Below are 21,635 nucleotides of genomic sequence, written 5' to 3' on the forward strand. Positions count from 1 at the left end.
AGTCACTTCGTGCGTACGTAGCCCCCACAATTAGCAACCATTATTTAATTTAATCACCTATGGGATAATTTCTCCCTCACAAGATTAGACAAGAGACTTACCTCGTCTAGCTCCAATTTAATCCACTAGTAGACCCTTTCCTCGATTATCCAACTATGTCTGGCTCGAATCTAGCAAAAATAATTCGATACAATCACTAAAAATTATAGGAATCAATTCCATAAGAAAATACTACATTTTAAATAAAAATTCGAAATTAATTAAAAATTCGTCCGTGGGGCCCACATCTCGGAATCCGGTAAAAGTTATAAAATTCGATAACCCATTCAATTACGAGTTCAACCATACCAGTTTTACTAAAATCCGACTCCGAATCGATACTTAAATCTCAAAAATCCGTTTCTATGAGATTTCTAAAAAAATTTCAACTTTCAATCTCAAAACACTAATTTATGGTGAAAATAATTATATACTTGTATATGTAGACCAAATTCGAGTTAGAATCACTTACCCCAATATTTTTCCCTTGAAAATCTGTCAAAAGTCGCCTCTGCTCAAGCTCAAGTTCGTCAAAAATGGCAAATGAGACGAATGCCTTCTTTTATAAACTGCCTAGGCAGCCTGCGGAATTGGGAATCGATCGTGGCCCTCGAGCCTGGGCTTCAATCATGGCCTCGAGCCTGGGACTCGGTCATGGCCTCGATCATGGCATCGAGCATGTGCCTTCGATCGTGACCCTCGATCTTGGGTCTTGATCCTGGCCCTCGAGTTGGACATTCAATTATGGCCCTCGAGCTGGACCTTCGATCATGGCCCTCGAGCTGGACCTTCGATCGTGGCTTCGATACACAAGCTCGAGCCTGAGTCTCGTCAACCCTGGGATCGATATCTGAGCTCGATATATGGGCTCGATCACAGTCCAGAATGTCCAACAGAAGAGGAAAAATTGCAGCAACGTTTAAGTCCAACTTTTGATCCGTTAACCATCCGAAACTCACCCGAGGCCCTCGGGACCTCAACCAAATATACCAACAAGTCCTAAAACATCATACGAACTTATTTGAAACTTCAAACCACCTAAAACGACGCTAAAACTACGAATTATGCTCAAATTCAAGCTTAATGAAACTTAGAATTTTTAACTTTTACATTTGATGTCGAAACCTATCAAATCAACTCCGATTGACCTCAAATTTTGCACACAAGTCATAAATGACATAACGAAGCTATGAAAGTTTTTGAAACTGTATTCTGACTCCGGTATTAAAAATTTAACTCCCCGGTCAAACTTCCAAACTTAAATTCTTGTTTTAGCCATTTCAAGCCTAATTTCACAACGGGCTTCCAAAAAAAATTTCGATCACGCTCCTAATTCCAAAAATTATCATACGGAGTTGTTGGAATCATCAAAATTCTATTTCGGGGTCGTTTGCACATAATTCGACATCCGGTCACTATTTGAACTTAAACTTTTAATTTTTCATCAAAATTCCATATCTCGGGCTAGGGACCTCGGAATTTGATTCCGGGCATACGCCCAAGTCCCAAATCACGATACGGACCTACCGAACTGTCAAAATACTTATCCGAGTCCGTTTGCTCAAAATGTTGACCAAAATCAACTCAGCTGAGTTCTAAAGCTCTAATTCACATTTTAATCTATTTTTCACATAAAAACTTTTCGAAAAATTTTACGGACTACGCACGCAAGATGAAGAATGATAAAATAGTTGTTTTCAAGGTCTTAGAATACATAATTAATTATTAAATTTAAATATAATATTTTGGGTCATCACAATACCCTAAATAATGATATTTTATTTAATTTTAAATTATCAATATATCATTTCAAATTCGAAAAAGATATAAGAAATCTTGACATATGAATATGGAAGAACAAAGAGATGATTGACGCATTTCAATAACATTTGATAAGAAAATAATACAACGCATTAAAGTAAATAAAAATAAATACACTTCATAGTTCTATTAAATATTACATCCATGAGAGCGATTCCAAATATTTTTATATTTTTTTAAAAGAAAATTCAATACAAAGTCTTAAAAGTATATATTTATATATCGATTTGGTTCGGATTTTTTTACTCCATACTAAACCAAATCAAACCAGACCTAATCGAGGTTTTTAATTGGTTTGATTTGACTTTTCGATTTGATACAATTTTCCGATACGGTTTGAATACCATGGAACAACCAACCTACCAGTTGATAATTAAGATTTTCTACTAACGAAACAAGTCATACTCATTGGTTGTTTGGGTAAGTAATTTATGGTGTAAAATAATGTAGTAGTAAATTTGTTAGCGTCCGATAATTAACCCCCCCGCGCGCGAAAAAAGGTAAAACTCCTAGTACCCTTTGGATTGAGGGATGAGATCAGGTCCAGTTACGTTTGGTCCGGTAAAGTTCAATACAACACTTGATATTAGCCACGTGTCACTAAAGATATCATTTTTAGTGAACGGTGTGGATCATTTTGTTTTAGGACCTCTTTAACTGAGTTTCTAGTGAATTTTACTATCTTAAAAAATAAAAAAATAAAAACGCATAACCGAGAATATGACATTCGGATTTGTGACATTGTGCTTGCCCATTGGAGATCAATCAAATTAGGTGGAAGCGAATTTCTTCATATCCAGGAGTTATCGTCTTCACATTATTTATACCTGGAGACAAGAGCTTTGACTTTGGGAGTTGGGTTTATTGTCATTTGAAAATGCAAAAAGAGTTCTTGACATTGTTGTGAAGTGGTAAAAAAAAATCATTTTTTTGTTGGAAATTTTAGATCTTTGGTAAGTAATTCTGTTATTAAAGCTTTTGCAAGTGCAGAAAAAACTTTAGATTTAATTTATTGTGGAGAGGAATTGTTGGAGCAAAAACGAAGAAATAAGAGGAAGAAGTTGAAGAGCAGACAATGATCACGAGAGGAAGAACTGGGGTTTTCTACTTAGGCTATAAAATTAAAGAAAAACTTTTATTGAAGAGTAATAGTGCAAAATGATCCACAGCCTTCATATCTTTAGTGACACTTGGCTAATATCAAGTGTTGAGCTTTACCGGCCCAAACGTTACTGGACCTGATCTCATCCCTTGGGTTGAGCCCTTTACATTTTCGCAATCCTCAAAATTTCCCAAAATGCAGATAGTAAAAGGGTAGTGTATTGTGATACAAACAGAAGTGGTTGATTCCAGCTCGAACCCGTAACTATAGGTTATAATTAGGAGTATTCATAAAAATCCGAAAAATCGAACCAAACCGAAAACCAAACCAAACCAACCAAAAAAACCGATATTTTTAGGTTTGGTTTGGTTTTGGTTTTAAATTTTAAAAACTGATCAAATTTGGTTTGGTTTTGGTTTTAATAAAAAAAACCCGAACCAAACTGACTATAAAAGTAACTATTTAAATTTATTATTACACCTATATATATGTATATTTTTATATAAAGTTTCTAAAATTTTATGGTACATATTAGTCATTTGTATTTTTAGTCTAGTTTTTTGATATTATAATAATCTAATTCTTTGCCTTCTAGTTTGATTGGTAGTTTTCTTTTATTAAGTACAAGAATTTATTTCATGTTTAAAATAATCGATTTTTAATTGAGTACTTAAGTTATTCATCACTATTTGAGTCAATTATTATCAATATATCTTGGTAAATGATAGATTTCTCAAAGAGCAATTGGTTTGATAGCGTTACGTTGAAAATGTACTCGTCGGAATATGCGTTTGGTAGTGTATGTCTCATATTTAAGAAAAAATCGATAAATAACCGAAAAAACCGAATCGATAAAAAACCGACTTAATTGGTTTGGTTTGGTTCCAATATTTGAAAAACCGACTTATTTGGTTTGGTTTCTTTTAGGGAAAAACCGACCCAAACCGAACCGTGAACACCCCTAGTCATAATTTTACCATTGTTCAAACTTTACAGATAATAAGGACTAAATTTGTTCATGTAGTATTTGGAATTGAGTTATTTTCTCTTCATTAAATTTTCGGCCAAATGTTATTCTCATTATCAGAAATAGTCCCATTTTTATTCTTTATTTTAAATGAAGGTCCAACTTGACGTTAATTTTTAAATTATAATTAGAAGTTGGGAGGTAAATTTAGACTTTTTTTGGAGGAACTTGACACATAGAGTCCATTCATTTCAAGTGTAACAAATACAAAATTATTTGCTTATGAAAAAAATATTAAATGAATCAAAAGTGTTATTGCAGTAAAATTTGAAACCATTTTCCGAAAAAAAGAAAGAAATAAAAAACGCTCCAAAACGAATTCCAAAAAAAAAAAAAGCGCGACCTAACAAACCTTGACGAATCACGTTCTAGTCATGAGCTACGCCGGCCACGTTCTGTCCCTTCCCCGTTTAACTTCACCGCCGTTTTCCCTTCTTCCTCCGCAAACCACCGCCGGCACGCTCTTCTCCGCCACCACAGCAAACCACTGTCCTCGCTTTACTCCCCTTAAAATCCACAACCTGTCTCTTTGCCGCCCTTCAGTTTGCAACCACAACCATAGTGGCGGCGGTGCTGGTGGAAATAATGGCGGCGGCGGTGACAATGGAGGCGGCGGTGATTGGTGGAGCAATTTCTTCAATTTTAATAACAAAAAATCTCCACTCCTCCTCCTTCCATTTTCTCGTATCGAAGATAGTTCTATTATTGATACTATATTATCATGTAAACCACTGCTATTGTTCTTCGTATCAGCTTCTTCTTCAATTACGTGCTGCTTAATATTAGCTTCATTTGTACAAGCAAAAACAAAAAACGAAGAAAATTGTAGATATATTGTGTATGAAATTAAAGGAGGAAAGCGGATTGAACTTGAGCTGGATAATTCAAAGGATGAATTTATTCTTCCGAAGACAATGTGGTCACGTCTGTTATTTAACCCTAACTCGTTCTCTTCCGGTAGTGGTTATTTTTCGAATTTGTGGATGCAATGCAAGGAATTAACGATGAATTTGTTGCTGCCTGAGGGGTTTCCGGAGAGTGTCACGAGTGATTATTTGGAGTATTCACTCTGGAGAGGGGTTCAAGGTGTTGCTGCACAAATTAGTGGTGTTCTTGCAACCCAGGTAGCAGTCCTTCTCTTGCGTTAATTTTCTTGTGAAATGTAAAATTTGCAACCAATGCAACTTGATACACATGTTTTTCTCTTCTTCTTTTGTGGTTTGTCTAAATACGCAAAATGTGAGTTCATAACGCATAGTCGGGGTTAGGAATGGAGAAAAAGAGAAAGGTGGGTAGGTTTACTTTTAGAGTAAAAGTAGTCTGACAATTGCAAATACCATGATAAAATTGATTCAGTGAAATCAATAGATATGATTTCATTGATTCAAATTTCTTCCCATCTGCTTACATCTTGTGGGCAGAGTTACCTAGTACTATACTGGTGGATAATGGAGATAGTATGTACTTGGTAGAATGTGGAGCTGCACAAGTAAACAATAAGATTTATCCACCCCGAGGCTAAGTGGTTTGGGATTGAGGCGAAGTTGAGTTGAGTCTAGTGGTTGACTGAAGTGAACTCCAATAGTTTTTTTTTATTTAACAATTATGCTCGGACCAGCTTGTGTGCACCTCTACTAATCTACCCTGTATGCCGTTACATCATACAAGCAAAGGTTAGGCATACAAAGTTTGGAGGAGAATAGACTCACATTGAGTATTGTAGCTGGGATTCAAATATGGGATGGGATCTCCAAGTTGTTACTCCTATCTCGTTCAGTGTTTTTAAGAGCGAGAAGCGCAAAAAAGCGACAAGGGCTCGCCTCGCTTCAAAAGCGAAGCGCAAAGCGAAGTGCACGCTTTATTAAAGTGAAGCGCAATTCTTAAAAAACATAATGTAAACCTTGCAAAGACACAATATAAAATTATAAATAATCAAAAAGTTCAAATTGTCAAAATCAAAGCTACTAAATTACTAGAATCAACCTCTTATTCTTCTACTCTTCTTGTTCTTCTTCAAGATTGTCAAAATCTTGAATTCCTCTATTATCTTCATATTGCTCGTCATCTTCCTCCTCCCCCTCCTCTTCCTCTTCATGATCACTTTCATCTTCATCAATTAGGGATAGGGATCGACTTGTAGTAGCCACACTTTTTCCCTTCCTAATCGAGCTTGAACTTGAAGTATTCTCCCTTAAACCATAAGGATTCTCCCCAACTCTACTAGCAACCGCAACATCACCCCAAGTGAAATTAGAATCGCCTTCAAATACTTCTTCATCTTCACAATTTTCGGGGACTCCGGTTAGCCACTCATTAGCCTCATCAATATTGTCCAAAAGAATTGGATCAATTAGATTGCGGTGGTTGTAGCGACGCCTCAATGCACTATTGTATTTTATGAACACTAGATTATGGAGGCGCTTCAAGGTTAGTCGATTCCTCTTCTTTGTATGAATCTGCAAACAAGATGTGTCAACTAATTAGTAGGAGTTGGGACAATTGAGATATAATTTACTTTATCTCAAAACACGAAATAATTCTTTTTATTTCTCACGCGTTCAAAAACGCTCCAGTTCCTTTCACATCCGGATGAGCTACAAGTTAAACTTAGAACTCTGATGGCGAAAGTCTGTAAATCCGGAGTCTCTACACCATAGTGGTCCCACCACTCAACTATAGAAGTGAAAAAAAAAAATTCAAGAGTTAATAAGTATAAAAAATATATTAAAGTTAGAGCTATAAATATAGAAGCACTTGATCACCTGGCGATTTCGTCTTTCTTTATTTAATAGCAAGTCGGAGCTTAAAAAGTCCCTCAGCTGCCTTGTAAATAGCAAGCTGATCTACTATCTTTTCTTGCATGTCTTCATCTGGGGTCAACTTGATAACAACCTCATGGAATCCTGTCCACACTCTCTAGCCAATGAATTATTCTCATGCTGATCATAAAAGAGTGACGGGTTCAGAATAAGTCCAGCTGCATGCAAAGGTCTATGAAGTTGCTCACTTCATCTTGCATCAATGATCTGAAAGACCTTTGCATATTTCTGCTCATCAGTGAATGATGCTTGAATAGCCTCCTTGGCCCTATCCATAGCTTCATAGAGGTAGCCCATTGGTGGTTTTTGCTCCCCATCCACCAAACGGAGTACTTTAACCAAAGGGCCACCAATTTTAAGAGCATGAAGGACATTATTCCAAAAAGAATAAGAAAGAATAATGCGTGCAACATCTTTCCCTGCACTTTCCTTTGCAAATTTACTCTTGCTCCATTCCTCTGAAGTGAACAACTTTCTCAAATTGGATTTTTGCAAGTGGATACTATGTAAAGTCAAGAAAGCAGTGGCGAACCTTGTCTTGCCCGGTTTCACCAAATTTTTTTGTCCGGTGAATCTTCTCATCATATTCAATAACAAGGGCCGCTGAGAAATATAAGAATGTACCCTAACGCCCTGGCCAAAAACTGTAGAGAAGGGTTTTTCCTTGAAAATGTCCCCGAAGATTAAGTTGATACAATGAGCCGCACATGGAGTCCAATAGACATTCTTGTACGCTTCTTCCACCATGCCACCCGCTTTCACATTTTCACTCGCATTATCAGTGACCACTTGAACAACTTTGCTTGTGCCAATCTTTTCAATGGTGTTCTGAAACAAGGTGAATATTTGGATGTGGTCAGTGGATGAGTCGCTAGCATCAATGGACTCAAGAAACAAACTTCCCTTGGGAGAATTCACCAACACGTTAATAATCATTTTCCCAATTCTTGCCGTCCACTTATCCATCATAATGGAGCAGCCATACTTGTTCCACGCAACTTTATGTTCCTCCACAATTTTATTAGTCTCCTCCACGTCCTTATTTAGATAAGGACCTCTGATTTCATGATAAGTGGGAGGCTTCATTCCAGGTCCGTATTGACCAACGGCCTCAATAAAGTCTCCAAAAGTGTCAGTATAGTTGACACAATTGAAGGGGAGCCCAGCATCATAGACCCATCGTGCAAAAGCTCTAACTGCACGACCCCTCAAAATGTCCTTAGCAATTTTTTGTACATCTTTTCCACCGCTCTTTCCTTCCGGCTTCTTTGGGAAATAGCAATCTATAGGACCTTTAGTCCTACTCGTACCCGTCGATCCATGGCTTGAAGAGATTGCTTCTCTTCCCCGTTTTGTTGGAAGTGACAATTCTTCAATATCATCATCACCATCATCATCAAGATTGGTCACCAATGGTTGATGACTCATTTGATTTTTTTGCTCCTTCTTCTTCTCAACAAAATTCTTTATTTCATCCCTCACCTCCGGTGGACATTTCGGACAACTTGTGACGTTTCTATCGCCACCAATAAGATGGAATTTAAAGCGATAAATTCCACCCGTTGTAATCTTGTTACAAAACTTGCATACAATATTTGTATTCTTCTCATTAACTCTATCGCCATATCACCAAGCCGGGTCTTTATCTTTCGATCTTTGAGACATTTTGAAATCCCTATTAAGATATAAGAAAATACATAATCAAATAAACTGAAAATACATATAATAATTAATTTTATAAACCGAAATACACATTAAAAAAATCAAATAAACTAAAATATAACATATATAATTTTCTAAAATGAAATACATATAAAATTAATCAAATAAACTGAAAACATAACATATATATAATAATTAATTTTATATACTGAAAAATACATTAAGAAAATCAAATAAACTGAAAAATATAACATATATAAATAATAATTAATTTTATATACTGAAATATACATTAAAAAAATCAAATAAACTAAAATATAACATATATATATATATATAATAATTAATTTTCTAAAGTGAAATACATATAAAATTAATCAAATAAACTGAAAAATATAACATATATAAATAATAATTAACTTTATATACTGAAATATACATTAAAAAATCCAATAAACTAAAATATAACATATATATATAATAATTAATTTTCTAAAATGAAATACATATAAAATTAATCAAATAAACTGAAAATATAACATATATAAATAATAATTAATATTATATACTGAAATATACATTAAAAAATCAAATAAACTGAAAAATATAACATATATAAATAATAATTAATTTTATATGCTGAAATATACATTAAAAAAATCAAATTAACTGAAAAATATAACATATATAAATAATAATTAGTTTTATAAACTAAAATACATATTAAAAGTAATAAATAAGAAGAATAAAAGTGAGGAAAAAAACAAAATGGGTTAGAGATAAAAGGAAGAAGAAGACGCTGAAGTCTGAAGTCTGAACAGTGCAAACTGGACTGTCAGAGTCTCAGAGATAAACGAAGAAGAAGAAGGAAGAAAGAAGGAAAAAGAAAGAAAAAAAAGCAGAATCTGACGGGACCAAGAAGAAGAAAGAAAGAAGAAAGAAAAAAAAGAGAAAAAGAAAGGAGAAGAAGAAAATTACCTGGACTGATCAGCAATGTCGATGAAGTTGAACCCTAGGCTTTGGTCGACCTCGATCGAAGAAGAGAGAAGAAGAAATGACCAATTTTTGTCAATTTAGGGTCTGTTTTGTATAATTAAAAAACAGACCCAAAGTTTTTTTTTTTTAAAAAAGGGCCCTCTGCGCTTTTTTAACAGAAGCGATCGCTTCGTCGCTTTACTCGCTTCGTCACTTCGTCGATTCCTCCGTTGAAGCGTGCGCTTCCCTCGGTCGAGTCGCCTCAGGCAGCTAGAAGCGACACTGAGTCGCGTCGCGTCGCTTCGCGCTTAAAGCGACGAAGCGATCGCTTTTCTAAACACTGATCTCGTCAACCACTTAGTCACCCTGTCCGGACGAAGTCTAATAGATTACGTATATGCTTTTCTGTTTTTTCTTCTTTTTCACCGTTGCTGTCTTGAATCATCCTAGGAAGAAATTCATAGGAGTGCTGCTGATAGATTTTCATTCTTTGTTATGTATAGGCTTTGCTTTACGCCGTTGGATTAGGGAAAGGGGCTATTCCTACTGCTGCAGCTGTCAATTGGGTGCTTAAGGATGGCATTGGATATCTTAGCAAGATACTTTTGTCGAATTATGGCAGGCATTTTGATGTCAATCCTAAGAGCTGGAGGCTGTTTGCAGACCTTTTGGAGAATGCTGCTTATGGGCTGGAGATTTTGACCCCTGCCTTCCCACATCTGTTTGTTCCTATCGGAGCTGTTGCTGGAGCAGGGAGATCAGCCGCTTCATTAATCCAGGTAATATTTTTGAATCCAAATGTGAATCTGATCATGATTAGAAAAGAGCAAGCTTCTGATCTGCATGTTGTTACTGCAAATGAACTATATTGCTGATATTGTGTCTTAAAGATGTACTGCAAGATTCCCTTAGGCGTTTTCATTAATTTATGTGATTTATATCTCTCAGTCCAGGGAAGAATTGGATGTTATTGCCCCACACAATCCCACCCCCAATAGAAAAAAAAAGAAAAAAAAGGAGATTAAGGTTCATGCAGTAAGCAATAAACAAAAACATTTGGCTTACAGGCTGCTACAAGGAGCTGCTTCTATGCGGGTTTTGCTGCTCAGAGGAATTTCGCGGAGGTAATTTTTTTACTTATCTATGCTGACTTTGGTTGTCAAAATATGTTGGGGGCATGAAACTTCTAATGTTCCAATCTGTCTGTTGATTACCTGGAAGAACCACATATACATTTTTGCATATGCTTTGCGAGGAGTTACTGGAAGAAAAACATTTCTATTCTGAATCAGTTACTAATGGCAGGTGATTGCAAAGGGTGAAGCTCAAGGAATGGTGAGCAAAGCAGTTGGAATCATGCTTGGCATTGCACTGGCTAACTGCACTCGCTCTTCTACATCTCTTGCTCTTGCTTCTTTTGGAGTGGTAACTTGGATCCACATGTTCTGTAATCTGAAGTCATATCAGTCCATTCAACTAAGGACTTTAAATCCTTATCGTGCAAGTACTTCTCTTCTTTATTTATTATATCTTAAGATAAAAGCAATCAATTTTTAAAAGCACAAGGAAGTTTACTTTATGCTTTTTTTGTGGGTTAAACTGATATCAGTGGATTCTTTTCTACTAGAGTGCCCTATCTTCTTCTTTCTACTGATAAAATGAGTGTACAAGATCTTGATCCCCCCCTCTTCCCCCCAAAAAAGACAAAGGAATGAGCGTTAAAGACATGATCTGTAAGGTAATCACTTAGTGTCTGGAAAGTACATCTGGATTATAGATATTGACTTTATTTATTAACTGCTGGAAAAGTGTCCAATGTAAGCATGTGCACTTGGACACTACTAATAGCTATAGTACGTCAAAGAAGCCATCAAGTTTATCGAAATCTGACAATGCTCAACTTCGAAAAGAACGAAGAAAAGAATATTAGTATATTAACTAGAGGAAGAAAGAAAAAGAAAAACGAGATTAAGCTGGGTTGTTTGTGTTGTTTTTTGCACTTCATGCTCTTGCATAGACTCATACACAAGAAAAAGGGAGGAAAGAAAGAAAAAAAATGAAATTTACAGGTCTTTGCTGATTTAGCAAGGTTGCTGATCCTGCCCAATCTTTTGTTGCTTTAATTTAATAGAATTCTTACTAGGTTCTAATAAGTAGTTGAGACTTGTCGCTTAATATTTCCTTGTTTAATCTTATCTTAGAGTCTATTTTTTGACAGGTTTAGTCTTCAGTGAGTATCTGCTCAGTGGTCTAGTTCCTTCTGTTAAAGAGGTCAATGACGAGGAGCCTGTTTTCCCAGCTGCTCTTTTAAATCTAAAGGCAGCACATGAAGTGAGTTTGCGTTTACTTTTACTAGTTTCATAAGACATTTTCTCCTCACATCTGTGCAAACTTGAGGACCTTTATTTAGTTATTTTTTTTGTGTGGTGACGTTTTACTATGTAAACAAATTTTCACGTCTCCTCGGAATATATAAAATACACTTCAGGAATTTCTGATCTATATTTATGCAGTAAAACATGTTTACTTTGGGGTGGTGCCGGGGAGGTAGGTATACTCTTATATCATTCTATAAGTTGCTAATAGAAAAGATGGATATATCCTCAGAAAGACAATATATGGTCAGCTTAACTGTTTTATCAAGATATAGAGGATAAATGCATTGTGTTCATGCTCAACTACTAACATCAAATAAGAGTAAGAAAATTGTAAACGAGTAGTCGGAATTAAGAAAAAAATATGCCTATTCCAACACAAAAGGAAGAAAATGTAATAACTATTAACTAACAACTCGCAAGGTAGCATAATCAGTAACAATGAGTACCAAGGTTTAGTGAATAGGGAATTGGGATGGCCCTAACTGTTACGTGTGTTCCTTGTTTTGAATGGGAAAAAAGTTTCTCTGTTGATGCCATCTTCTGGTTAAAGATATCATTTGGTTTTGACTGGTAAACTTTGAAAATAGACTATTTTCTCTGATTATTGTAGTCTTCTCGGACACACACGGAAGTGCTTTCTGTCAATGCTAAACAAGCAGCTGCTAGGATTGTGCAACGGTTGGAGCTAGGTTCTAAACTTTCTAATGTTGCTACTAGTCGAGAAGATGTGCTTGCTCTGTTTGAACTATACAAGAATGAAGGTTACATTTTGACTGAGCAAGAAGGAAAATTTTGTGTAAGTAAATCTTCCTTTTGCTTGCATTATCCCCCCTCTTACATTTTGCTGCACACCATACAGCCCCCCCCCCCTTCTTTTAGAGCTCCTCATTAATTTTATTGTTGAGACATCACTTGTTTAGACTAGCCTGTAAATCCAGGCTAAAGTTTTTTTGGTCTACCATCTGCGAGTGGTGTTAACATCCTAAAAAATGATGAATAAATAGTTAGGGCTCAAATTGCTCTGCTTAAGGAACCTTTCTTTTATCAAGAACAGTTGATCATATTTCGGCCTTTCCAGAGATTGTTTGTATTTACTATTACTAGAGAAAGATCAAACTCTCTCACCAGGACATTAACTATGAATATTGGGGATTCAAGCCAGCTAAACTTAGTCATAGCACCTATTAGGCTTTGATAGGAAAGAATATAATTTTCCTTTTTTTTTTTTTTTCAAGAGAGCATATTTCATGTTTTGGAACTCCACTTCAGATGCAATCCAGCTAATTTGACCACCTTTTTTCATTTTTATATATTACGAAGAGAAAAGTAAATAGGAGAGTTTTGCAGAATCCATTTTGTAACTCACAATCACCACTGGTGAGTTATGAGGTCATTCATTGAGTTATTAGCAATTCAAAATTTTATGCTAGTATTGGCAACCAAAGTTGGGAAGTACCATGATAAGAGATCCAGAATTGACATGCTCTTCTTTCTTAGTGTATCAATTGTTCTGCAATTGCATCAGCGTAGTTCCCAAAACACCTTAAGGTGATCACCAAGCAGTATGGTGAATCACATAAAATTGATGATTGAGATCTAAGATTGGCCTTCTTAAGTGTGAATTATTGGAGTCAGCGTTGGCAAAAAAATGTCATTTAGAGATATTGAACTGTATGAATAAGGGAGAAGCTCCATGAAAGGAAACTTAATGCCTCATATAAAAATCATTCACTTAGCAGGAAAAGATGAACTGTATGAATAAGGGAGAAGCTCCATGAAAGGAAACTTAATGCCTCATATAAAAATCATTCACTTAGCAGGAAAAGATGAATACTCCAGTGAGTGACAAACATTAGAGAGGGAGGGAGTTGAGCTTGGGTAGCAGGGTTGTTTCACTCGGAAATTTTCCTCATTCATTTTCGGGTGTTCTCTCACTTCTGCTTTCCTTTTCTTTGGTGAGATTTGGGCCGTAACGTCTTTTTTTTGGGGTGGGGTGGGGGGTGGGGACCTCATGCTTAGCTAACATTTTACATTTGTTTTGCACTTGTTGGAGCAGATTGTACTGAAAGAAAGTTCATCACCACAAGATATGTTGAAGTCATTGTTTCATGTCAATTACCTGTACTGGTTGGAGAAAAATGCAGGAATCAAGTCGAGCAGTATAGCTAATGACTGCAGGCCTGGGGGAAGGCTGCAGATATCTTTGGAGTATGTTGAGAGAGAGTTTAATCATGTCAAAAATGATGGTGAAGTAGCAAGTTGGGTGATTGACAGTCTCATTGCAAGGCCTTTGCCAAATCGAATTCGCTTGGGTTATGCAGCTGTATCTTCTGTTGCAGAAGGTTGACCTTATATTACAAGGCGTGGTTTCTCTGAACAAGCTGTTGTTGCCAGCTCAAGTCATCCCTCATACCCTGTGGAGCTACCAAACCATGGTGATGTGTCACTTTGGATTTGCATCGACAGGTGGAAGAGCTTGAAAATGATTGGTAGAACCCGTTTCATGACTGTACAATGAGCTTGCAATGGTATGTTGTTCAAGAATTGGATGATGCAGTACGCTGGTGAATGAGGTGGGTTCTTGTGAGTATCTGGATTTGTTTTTGAATGCATGGTTTTGTTGCTGCTATGAAATTCCATGGATCTTGATCAGATAATGCTGCAACAGTGTTGTCAAAGGCTCATTTAAGGCGCACTTACACCCTGAAGCTCAGAAAAGCTCAGGGAGGGCGCTTCGCCTCGCTTAAGCTGCGCTTCAGTGTAAGGCAAGACACTAAGACATGCGCCTCATTGCCCATGAATTTTATCATGAATCAAGTGGCACTAAACAACAAATATGATCAGGAAATAGGTGTGACAGCTGTAAAGGAAAACGTTATGAATGAATTTGTTACTTTGTTCTTGAATTACATATATATTTTTGTTTTTTCCGTTCATTGCGCCTTTTCTTACTAAAGCCAACACTTTTAAGTGCGCTTTGCGCTTAAAGCCCAATAGACCTGAAGTGCAGTTTAGAGCTTTTCGCTTTTGACAACACTGGGCTGCAACATGTGGGGCTTCCTCCTCCATTTGTTTCATGGTTTAGTTCTCTTCTTATTCCTTCTACTTTCCTGCTTACGAGTTTACCTAATGTAATCATGATCAAGTTGGAGCCATGGGGGAGAACCCTTTGCTTAAGCAGCACAATGGTAGATGGATGAAGTAGACCAAAAGTATGTTACAAATAGCACGTTGTTGAGTTTAAATACCTTACAGTTTTACATTCAGTTTTTGTGCTAATGAACCAGGATGTTCGTGTTGGCGACTGGTTATCTATTGCCGGGTCATCATTAAGAAGGTGAGTTAAAGGTGAAATTTCAGTCTGTATAACTTTTGCACAAGCTATACGGCAACAAATATTGATTGTTCTGGCCCTTCCGGGTTATAAATTGGTCAAAATCGATAGTGAAAATATCTAAATTTGGTGGTTGTAGACCTGATGCCACGTTTCTTTTGTGATCAATTTGGAAATAATTTTGCAGTTTTGCTACGCTAGTGAGATGAGCATGTTGATAAAATTATAAAATGTTTAAGTGCTTGTTTTTGTTTTTTGGTAAATAGCTTTTTTATTAACCAAAAAAGTATCATTTACAGACTCCAGGCAAAGAGCCGACCTCTTGCACTCCTATTTACATCCGACAGCCCCTAGTTTAGCTATACTAACTATAGGAAAACAAGAAAATGTTCAGCTATCTCGCTAAGGGTGTGAACTCAGCAGACTCAAAGGCTTGCACCATTTCCTAAGGTTTTGTCCTCTAATGTGAATATGTACTGCTATTTCTCTACTGACTCTATCTTCATCATAAGAGCTCTTCTGGAACCTTAACAGATTCCTCTCCCTCCACATGACATAGACTGCCATCGCATATGCACAGCTAGTGATAGCTCCCAGTCCACTCTTCCTCTTGGCCATACTGCATACCCATTGTAATTCATGTGTAGCATCACCTCTGTTCCTGATATGCCCAAGCCAAGTCAGTAATCTCAGCCACAATGCACGCGTAACAGGGCATTCAAAGAATAGATTTGCATGAGTTTCAATGCCACCATGACAGAAAACACAAGGCATAGGAGCTTGTATGTCTATCATCTGCAGTCGATCCATTGTTGCTAGCCTGTTTTGCACTACTAACCATAGGATAAATTTCACTCGTGGATGGATGTTTCCCTGCAGTGTAAGGATTTTCCAGGGGACTTTGGGGTGACGAGGAATCAGGTGCAGGTACATCTTTTTAATAGAGAAGGAACCATCCATGTTCTGCATTGTTTCTAACTTTGCAAGTAAGTCGCCTTGTACCACAACCTGTTGTATAACCATATCTCGAGTTTCCATAATCTTCCTAACTACCTAAGCTGTTGTCTTAGGTATAGGGAAGGAGTCAAGAGTTTGTTTCTTGATGTAGTAGCTGTGTACCCACTTTATCTAGAGGCAGTCCTTTTTCTGTGCAATTGACCATAACTGCTTTATTATTGCAGCCTTGTTCCATATACATAGATTTAGGACATTCAAGCCTCCAGCTGCTTGGGGTAAACACACTTTGTCCTAAGACACCAGTGCTTTCTTTGATAGATTTATCATTCCAGTCCATAAGAAGGTTCTACATAGATTCTCAATAGCTTTCATTACCTTCTTTGGTATCACAAAGATCTGTGCCCAGTAAGTTTATATTCCAAATATTACAGATTTTATCAACTGAAGTCTGCCTGCATAAGAGAGGAGTTTGGCAGACCAACACTTTATCCTAGCAGTAATATTTTCAATAAGAGGCAGACATTGAGCCACTGAAAGTTTTTTAGACGACAATGGAACCCCCAAATATTTGAAAGGTAGATCGCCCAAGGAATATCCCAAGAGCTGCACTATGTCTTGTTTAATGTCCTCTGTCATACCAGCTATGTAAATGGAGCTTTTGGTAGCATTAGCCTGTAGACCTGAAGCTTGTGAGAATGCTTGAAAAGCACCGTTCAATAGTCTAACAGACTCCTTACCTGCTCTACAGAACATAAGCAAGTCATCGGCAAAGCAAATATGAGTAACTCCTAGTTTCCTACACTTTGGATGAAAATTAAAATCACCATTAGTGATCAATTGATTCATCTATCTTTGCAAATATTCCATAGCTATGACAAAGAGATAGAGGGATATAGGATCCCCTTGTTTGATTCCTCTTTGCCCAGGAAAAGGCTAGGTGAGCCCTCCATTAATGACCAGATAATAGGAAACAGTAGATATGCATTCCATGACCCATTGTACAAATTTGTGGGGAAGGCAAAGATCGACCATGACTCTTCTGATAAAGCTCCATTCCAATGTGTCATATGCTTTCCTAAGGTCCACTTTTAATACACATCTAGGGGATAAACCTTTCCTACCATAACCCTTAAAAATTTCGTGGCTGAAGAGTATGTTGTCCATGATGGATCTGCCTCTGATGAAAGCTGATTGGGATTGGCTGACAATATCACCAACAACCTTGCTGAATCGTCTAGTTAAAATTTTGGCTATGATCTTGTACAGGGTGGTACAACATGCAATTGGCCTATAGTCCTTTATCTGAGTTGGTGAAGGAACCTTATGTACCAGTATGATTGCAGTACAATTGATAGCATGCAGCATGCTGCCAGTTTGGAAGAAGTAATGTACAACTCCATAGACATCCTCTCTTACCACCTCCCACTGCTTGACAAAAAATTCAATAGGATAGCCATCTACTCTATGTGCTTTGTCTAGGGGCATTTCTTTTATGGCTTCCAGAATTTCATCATTTTGTTACCTCTTGCACTAGTTGACATTGTTGCTGATAGTTCAAACAAGTGCCTTTTTTATTACCTCTGCATTTGGACAAGGTAGTTCTGAGGCTCTTTCCCCCATAAGCCCAACGAAGAAGGATATGAATTCCTTTTCTACCAATTTGGGTTCTGTGAGTTTGATACCACACTCAATATAAACTGAAGTGATAGTGTTCTTGGCAGTTCTCATTCTCCATTGTGCATGAAAGTATTTGGAGTTAGTATCTCCACTAGTAATCCAGGTTGCCCTTGATTTTTTCCTTAGAACCTATTCTTCTATACTGCTCCACTTCTCCAAATGAAGCAAAATTTGTCTTTCTTTGTCAATAAGGAGTTGGTCCTGTGGCTGGTGTTTGAGATTTGCTTGTGTTACTTCTAGTTCCTCTCTCAACTGCTCAAGCTTTTGTTTGTATGATGCCATATATGCTATCAGCTCCTTCAAATTATCCTTTAGAAGGTGTAGCTTCCTCAACACTTGATGTCTAGGGTCACCCCTCACTGTCAAGTGCCATGTATTCTCAACCTTTTTCCTAAATTCAGGATGGTGTAGCACATTTGAGAAGACCTTAAAAGGTCTAGGGTGAAGCTCAATCCTTGCACCATAGTGGATAAGAATTGGTGAATGGTCTGATACTGAAGGATTCATGTAGTCAGCTTCAATGTGCCCATGTTTCTGCAACCAGTGATAGTTTCTAAATGCCCAGTCAATTTTGCTGTACACCCTGCTAGTGCCTTGCTGCTTGTTGCACCAAGTGAAATGCCAACCAATTGTCTTCAGCAGACTAAGCTGCAATGTATCAATACAGTGTTGGAATTCCTGTATCTCCTGTTGAGTTACAGGTGCTCCAATCCTGTCTTCAGTAGATAGCACATTGTTAAAATTTTCACATATATGCCAAGGAGTCGGTATCTGGTTCCCAATAAATCTCAGTTCATTCCACAAAGTATCTCTTTGTTGAAGGTCATTCTTCGCATATACAATAGTCAGATGAGTGGAGAAACCAGTAGTCTCCTCTACTGTGCAATGGATTAGCTGTTCGGCTATGCTAATAATCTGGACTCTTAGGTGTCTCTTCCACAGTAACCATATCCTCCCATTCACTGCATTTGGGTAATTGTAGCATGCTTCCCAACCAGGTACTATTTTATTCAGTATTATTTTGGATTTTGGTTCTTTAACTCTAGTCTCAATGCATCCAATGAGATCTACTTTATTCTTATTCAAAAAGAGCTTAAACTCTTTTTGTTTGAAGGGCTTATTAAGCCCTCTAATGTTCCATATTGCTATTATCATGGGGGCCTAAACCCATTCTCCTCAGATGTAGTAGCTGCAGTCTCCAGGGCAGAGTACCTGTTAGTGGTGGCTACTCTAACCTCGTTATTACTTCTTTCATTCTTATCAGGTTGATTACTTATCTCAGGTTGGCTCTTACTTTGATCAACTTTAGATAGCACATGATTTGTGGCAGTAATCTCCTTATCCTTTCCAGTAGGAGGTTGTTTGGCAGTGTCAATCTGAGTCTCATTTGTTGTTTCAGCAGTTGCTTTTACTTGCCATTCCATTTTTTGCAAGTTTCTTTGTTGCTTCTTTACCTCCTCCGTTTAGGCGCTTGGAACTTCTCCTCCTCTTTGTGTTCATGTTTCCAACAATTTTCTTCTACATGACCAAATCACATACATTCAGTGCAAATTTTGGCCTCCAGCCATATCCCACAGGCTGATAAAATACTCTATGTTGGTGTGTCAATGTCCAGATAGTCTATTTCCTCCATGTGATGCAACTTCCTGGGCCACTAATTCCTTATGCGAGGGAATTCACACTCTCTTTTCCATGGATGGCGCAGGTTAAGCTAACATGCCGAGAGAGAAACATATCCCGCCCGTTGTTGGTTGAATTATTGCGCAGAAATATTTTAAACCACTTTTAATTGCTTAATTATTCGTAATTATGGAATTATCTTGAAACGAGTCACGCGTACGTATTCTCATTTTGTTTGGCGTTAAAATTCATGTCACGCGTACGTGTACACAATTGATAACACTATTATTATTATTAAGATTATTTTGTCCAAAGTTGCGCGAACGCATATCTTGGTTTTAATTTTGAAAATCATAACTATGTCACGCGAACGTATACAAATCACGATAATTTGATCAATTCAGAGTGCACCTTAAGCATGTTATCGTATTCATGATTGTTCTTTTTCTAAATTTAAGATTGTTGTAAGGTCAGGAGTTATGGGAGAATATCTTGGTTTTCTTTTTCTCTCTCCCCATATTTCTTCACCGCTATACTGTATAGCCGCTCTCAAAATAATAGATGAAAAATATACTATATATATACATTTTTGTATGTTATATATAAAAAAAATATACAAACTTTATACACATTACAACTACCGGATATAAATAATTTTGGCCACAGACTAAATCTTGCCCTACTATATTCTATTTTACCCAACGCCCAAGAATGAGCAAGTTGTAGCTACAAGGGGTGTCAATCGTCCGAATAATTACACTGAAAATTCTCCTCCATGATTACTCCTTATTGTGAAAATGTAGAGACCTTTTTCACGTTGCACTTTCTGCAAAAAGCTTCAAAGTTCTTTAGTGCCTCATCTTTGTGACTCAAAAAAATAACCCAGGCGAAACGAGAATAATCATCAACAATGTTTCTTACCATTTATACTGGAGGTCTTTGTGGATCCAAAAAGATCTATGTGGAGTAGTTGCAAAGGTTCTGAAGTAGAAGCAATGTCTTTTGGTCTAAAGGGGGATCTAGTCTATTTTCCAAGTTGACATGCATCACAAATATGATCTTTTGAAATATTCAGTTTTGGAAGATCGATGACTAGATCTTGTTTTGAAAGCTTTTCAATGGAATGCATGCTTGCATGGCCTAGTTTTCTATTCCATAACCATGGGTCATCGATCATAGATGCCATACAAATATGATTATCAAGATTATCTATTTGCTAAGAGTATAAACAATCTTGTCTCTGTTTCTAGAAAGAATAGAGTTACCTCATTCATCTATTATAGACCAACTAGTTTTTTTAAAGCGTACCTCATAGTCGCTATCGCATAGCTGACTGATACTGAGTAAGTTGTATCCTAGTTCGTCCACAAGATAGAGTTCGTCTACTTAACGTGTAGAATTTAAAGGGAACTTTTCCTACCCCAATGACGTTTCCTATAGATTTATCTCCAAAAGTAACTGATCCGCAATCTAAATTTGTGACATATTTAAAAAGTTTATTTGTCACCGGTCATGTGTCTGAACACGCGCTGTCAAGATACCATTTTCCTTTTTTTTTTTTAATTTTTCTTGCGGTGTTTCTCCATAAAAAATAAATTACTTTTTCTTAGGCACCCAAGTTTTCTTGGGTCCTTTTTGGTTATACTTACAGGTAGAAGCCTCATTTGTTATTTTAGGTTTCCAGACTCATTCCTTTTTGTTCCTAACCCAGCAGTTGTTAGAAAAATGACCAGCTTCACCTCAATAAAAACAAGCAGGGTGACTCTGTTTAGTTCCCTCATAGGATCTGATAAAAGGTTCCTACCTAGGATTTTTTCGAGTAGTCGACTTATTTGATTTGATAGGGCCATGACTGGTGGATTTTCGTAAATCATTTAACTAAAGCTGGAGTTCATAGACTTCTTCCTAAAACATGTCTCTTTCAATTTCACATATCTCCGGTTTTATTTTCCAATCCTATTTTTTCTTTTTGAATTTTGTGAAGGACCTTTTCAAGATAAATCATAGCTAAATCAATAAATTCTTGGAGTTCATTATATTTAGGATAGGGACGTACCTCATTGGTTTCTCTGATTTCCATCAAACTTAGCTTTTCATCTAGGTCATTCTCTGATTCTTCATCATCACTTTCGCCTACTACCATGAAACATATGGTGGCCATTTCTTTATTTACAGACCCTTCTTCATCGCTCCATGCTCCGAATGATTTCTTCTTTTAAAAAAC

General features: G+C 36.9%; 3 protein-coding genes across 5 annotated transcripts; 1 reads left to right on the forward strand and 2 right to left on the reverse strand.

Moving 5' to 3' along the window:
• Positions 1-4,285: 4,285 nt before the first annotated feature.
• On the forward strand, positions 4,286-15,347 carry LOC104090336 (protein root UVB sensitive 1, chloroplastic). Of its 3 annotated transcripts, XR_011412546.1 has the most exons (8): positions 4,290-5,113; positions 9,949-10,224; positions 10,513-10,569; positions 10,751-10,949; positions 11,664-11,776; positions 12,434-12,619; positions 13,880-14,396; positions 15,111-15,347. XR_011412546.1 is itself a non-coding variant. In XM_070191453.1 (7 exons), exons 1-7 carry the CDS (start codon positions 4,364-4,366, stop codon positions 14,168-14,170), a joined length of 1,872 nt encoding a protein of 623 aa, XP_070047554.1. In that variant the 5' UTR covers positions 4,290-4,363; the 3' UTR covers positions 14,171-14,757. The 3 variants fall into 3 exon arrangements, 2 of the variants coding, with proteins under 2 accessions (XP_070047555.1, XP_070047554.1); XM_070191453.1 differs by lacking the exon at positions 15,111-15,347 and having other exon boundaries at positions 13,880-14,757; XM_070191454.1 differs by lacking the exons at positions 12,434-12,619; positions 15,111-15,347 and having other exon boundaries at positions 4,286-5,113; positions 13,880-14,757.
• Positions 15,348-15,559: 212 nt separating this feature from the next.
• Positions 15,560-15,967, reverse strand: LOC138902269 (uncharacterized). The gene has a single exon (XM_070190114.1). It carries the CDS (start codon positions 15,965-15,967, stop codon positions 15,560-15,562), a length of 408 nt encoding a protein of 135 aa, XP_070046215.1.
• A 1,953-nt stretch (positions 15,968-17,920) lies between these two features.
• LOC138902270 (uncharacterized) lies at positions 17,921-18,946 on the reverse strand. The gene has a single exon (XM_070190115.1). The coding sequence runs from the start codon at positions 18,944-18,946 to the stop codon at positions 17,921-17,923; it is 1,026 nt and encodes a 341-aa protein (XP_070046216.1).
• Between the last annotated feature and the right edge of the window lie 2,689 nt (positions 18,947-21,635).

Source organism: Nicotiana tomentosiformis, chromosome 12 (genome assembly GCF_000390325.3).
Source record: "Nicotiana tomentosiformis chromosome 12, ASM39032v3, whole genome shotgun sequence".
NCBI lineage: Eukaryota > Viridiplantae > Streptophyta > Magnoliopsida > Solanales > Solanaceae > Nicotiana > Nicotiana tomentosiformis.